The sequence below is a fragment of the Phocoena sinus genome, chromosome 12 (assembly GCF_008692025.1).
Source record: "Phocoena sinus isolate mPhoSin1 chromosome 12, mPhoSin1.pri, whole genome shotgun sequence".
Lineage (NCBI taxonomy): Eukaryota > Metazoa > Chordata > Mammalia > Artiodactyla > Phocoenidae > Phocoena > Phocoena sinus.
In genome coordinates, this window is record NC_045774.1 from 68063486 (window position 1) to 68067612 (window position 4127).

A 4127-nucleotide genomic window follows, 5' to 3' on the forward strand; every position below is an offset into this window, starting at 1 on the left:
GTGCCTTTTCTCATCTGGTTCACTTTCTCTGAAACGCCCTGATTTTTCTATTTCTTGGTAAATTTGTATTCATCCTTCAATAAATATCTCAAACATCATTTTCTCTAAAATAAATTGCAGTCTCCTTTCCCTACAGAGGACTAATCTGTTTCCATCATATCCTACACAGTATTCCAAATGTCTTTACATAGCACTAATGAAACTATATAATAATGATTTGTTTACATGCATCTCTCTCTAGCTAGAGTGTCCCCCAAAGTGTTGGGCACTTACCATTAGTGGTACTGTAGATGGTTTTACGTGTTACACTGATATGACGTTAAATATTGAATTGCATAGTGTGAGAGTTATCCCCTTTTTAATACTTTAGGGAGGAAGTTTTAGTTTTGTGCTTATGGCTTTAACATCTCTCTATTATTGTGTGATTAATTTCCCTTTTTTAAGAGAGAGCAGGCCTCAAGCTTAAAACTTTGTAGATAACAATAATTGGCTAGAATTTATATATTTCTTCATGATATTTTCTGATGATTACTTTCTGTCTATGAAACTTTAAAAATGAATATTGATGAGTGATTTCCCTGGTGGTCCAGTGGGTAAGACTCTGTGCTCCCAATGCAGGGGGCCTAGGTTCATTCCCTGGTTGGGGAACTAGATCCCACATGCATGCTGCAACTAAGAAGTCCACATGCCACAACTAAAAAGCCTGCATGCCGCAACTAAAAGATCCCACGTGCCACAACAAAGACCTGGCGCAGCCAAAATAAATAAATAAAATATTTTTAAAAAGATAACATGGTCAACACATAAAATCAATTGTATTTCTAGGAAAAATTAATATTGATGATAGATTTTTCTTTTAAAATAAAAGTGAGATAAAGAAAAATAGTAAGCATATAATGGTAACAAAGTGCATCATTATGGCAAAATTCTCGTAGGATATGTGAAAATGACTTAACTCTGGGAAACACTGGGCTAGGTCCTTCAGAAGCAGGAGGCATAACTTCTATTTTCATCCCCAGTTCCTAGTACTATGTTTAATATACAGTAGATCGTCACTAAATATTTGTCAAATTAAGTTAGGAAGAAACACCCACCTCCAACATTTTCAAGATTCAATGTCATTTTGGGGGATATATACCTAAAGTGAAAGGCCTTCTGTAACTGACTTTTCTGAAAAAGTTAAATAATATCCATTGTTATCATATAAATGACGTTTAGAATGATTTCCTATAGCTACCATGGAAGAAATCAAATTCACAAGAGGATACGACCATAGATTCTCCAACTGGGTTGTGTGGAATGAGGTCTTAAAAGCCAACGTTCAGGGGCAATAGAAGAAGGTTAACAATACATTCTATTCCAATCATCACATCAGTTTTCACCATCAAGGTCATGGTACATTTTAAGGGAGGGTAGACCAGAAGAGCTCTCACTAGAGGTGAGCTAGCACCATCTGTTGGGGAGTGAGTTCACAGCATAAGATGCTATCAGCTGACTTCATTACTCCGGAATTTATTTCTCCAAAGTACTTTCTTTTCATCATACAAATTTCAAGACACTCATGCATACCCAAGTACAATTTAATTTTCAGTCAGGTCTAGTTCTCTACTATGATAGTCAAAAACAAAACTCTTTAATTAATCTGATTATAGTGTACTAGTTTTTCATGATTTGACTCTTTAATTACAGACCTGATAATTAGACTACTTTGACCCATTTAAGAAATGGAAAAAAGGTTAGTAACATTATACAGCCACGTGGATTATAGGTTTGCTGTAGAATAACAAATATGTGTTGCCCAAAACAAAAACTCATAGATACAAAGAACAAGTGGGTGGCTGCCATAGGGTGGTAGAGGGCTGGGCAAATGAAGGAGGTTAAGAGGTACAGACCTCCAGTTATAAAATAAATAAGCAACGGGGATGTAATATACAGCATAAGGATATGGTCAATAATACTGTAATAACTTTGTGTGGGGACAGATGATTATTAGACTTATTGTGGTGATCATTTCATAATGTATGTAAATGTGAAATCACTATATAGTACACCTGAAACTAACATAATGTTGTACATCGACAAAACTTTAAATAAATATATATATATATAAAGCAAAAAACAAAAATACATCATTCTTATAAACCAGCCTTGATTATCTGTGGTTATTAGAAATAGAGGTAGCCTTAAATTTTAAACTTTACAAATAAGCTAGAAACAGTCATTTTCTCCTTTCACACTCCTTCCCAAAAAATCTATAGGTGAAATCGAGAGGGTAGTGTTTCTCTTGTTTACCATTTGGAATAGATGCTCTAGAGTGACAAAAAGGGAAGAGATAGCCAGCTGAGTGTGTGAAGGCAGGTGGAAAATGAGGGGGAGATCATAAGTGCTTGGATTCTAAATGACAACAAGTGTGTTACCAGCAGTTTCCCCAGAGACAGGGCTTAGGAGTAAAGTTTCAAACATTAGAAATAAATTCGTATGTGCCTCTATTTTAATTTTTTTTTTTTTTTTTTTTTTTTTGCGGTACGCGGGCCTCTCACTGTTGTGGCCTCTCCCGTTGTGGAGCACAGGCTCCGGACGCGCAGGCTCAGCGGCAAAGGCTCACGGGCCCAGCCGCTCCGCGGCATGTGGGATCCTCCCAGACCGGGGCACGAACCCGTGTCCCCTGCATCGGCAGGCAGACTCTCAACCACTGCGCCACCAGGGAAGCCCCTTTTTTGATTCATCCTCCTCCTCCTCCTCTTCGTCCTCGTCTTCTTCATCTTCCTCTTCCACCTTTTTCCGGGCAACTTTAGCAGGACCCTTGGCGCCATCAAACTTCCCTTTAGACTTATAGTCTGAGACATCCTTCTCGTATTTCTCCTTCAGCTTCGCTGCCTTTTTGATATATGGCTGCTTCTCGCTGTCACTTAAGTTATTACATATCTCGCCCAGCTTCTTTGCCACATGTCCAATAGAGATGCCAAGGTTTGTAGATTTGACCTTGGGGCGGAATTCGGAACAGAACAGGAAAAATCCAGACGGTGGCCTCTTGGGGGCATTCGGGTCCTTCTTCTTCTTGCCTCCCTTAGCTAGTCCGTAATCCTTCATTTCCCGATCATAGAGCACTTTATCTGCCTTTGCCATTTCATCAAATTTAGACTTCTCTTTCCAAGACATTGTCTTCTACCACTCAGAGCACTTCTTGGAAAATTCTGCAAAATTGTCAGGGACCTCGGGGTTTTTCTTCTTATGTTCCTCTCTGCACATCTGCACAAAGAAGGCATAAGCAGACATCTTGCCCTTTGGTTTCTTGGGTCACCTTTAGCCATCTTGACTGTATTGTTCGCTAGTCTGGGCAGCGCAGGGCGTGACGCGTGGCTCAGCGCTCCACAGCTGTGCGCTCCATAACTTATTTTAAATCAATTCCAGCTACCTTTAAAGTTCAAGTTTCTAATTGAACCTCCTTCCACAGTTTGTCCCTTTCCTCAAATACTTCTATCAATAGGAACAGGAAAAAAACCTCCTACCTAGTCACTAAGTCTTTTCAGATATCCCAATAAAAGCTTTTTTTAAACTATAAAGAGCTTTGTAGGGTTTTTCCAATTATAAAAAGTATTTAAAAATAATATGACAGGGGCTTCTCTGGTGGCACAGTGGTTAAGAATCCGCCTGCCAATGCAGGGGTTCGATCCCTGGTCAGGGAAGATCCCACATGCCATGGAGCAACTAAGCCCACACGCCACAACTACTGAACCTGCTCTCTAGAGCCTGTGAGCCACAGCTACTGAGCCCTCGCGCCTAGAGCCCGTGCTCCACAACAAGAGAAACCACTGCAATGAGAAGCCCGCGCACCGCAACGAAGAGTAAACCCTGCTCACCACAACTAGAGAAAGCCCGAATGCAGCAACGAAAACCCAATGCAGCCAAAAATAATTAAAATAAATTAATCTGACAGTACCAAAGGTAAGAAGTGAAAATCAGAGTGTAATGCCTCCACCTAGAAACAATTCTATTTATAAATGAACATACCAATACACATATTTTTAACTAAATAGGTTCATGGTTTACACAGAGTCTACTGAATTTTTACTCCACTTAATATGTCAGGGGGGAGGTTTATTAATAACTCTCACCTCCTCCCAAGT

General features: G+C 39.6%; 1 protein-coding gene across 1 annotated transcript; it reads right to left on the reverse strand.

The window, feature by feature from the left end:
* Nucleotides 1-2665: 2665 nt before the first annotated feature.
* LOC116763535 (high mobility group protein B3-like) lies at nucleotides 2666-3697 on the reverse strand. Its single transcript, XM_032651449.1, has one exon. It carries the CDS (start codon nucleotides 3157-3159, stop codon nucleotides 2686-2688), a length of 474 nt encoding a protein of 157 aa, XP_032507340.1. The 5' UTR covers nucleotides 3160-3697; the 3' UTR covers nucleotides 2666-2685.
* Between the last annotated feature and the right edge of the window lie 430 nt (nucleotides 3698-4127).

What these genes read in the sequence shown, in the direction of transcription:
- LOC116763535 (XM_032651449.1), bottom strand. Translation starts at nt 3,159, where the DNA reads ATGTCTTGGAAAGAGAAGTCTAAATTTGATGAAATGGCAAAGGCAGAT.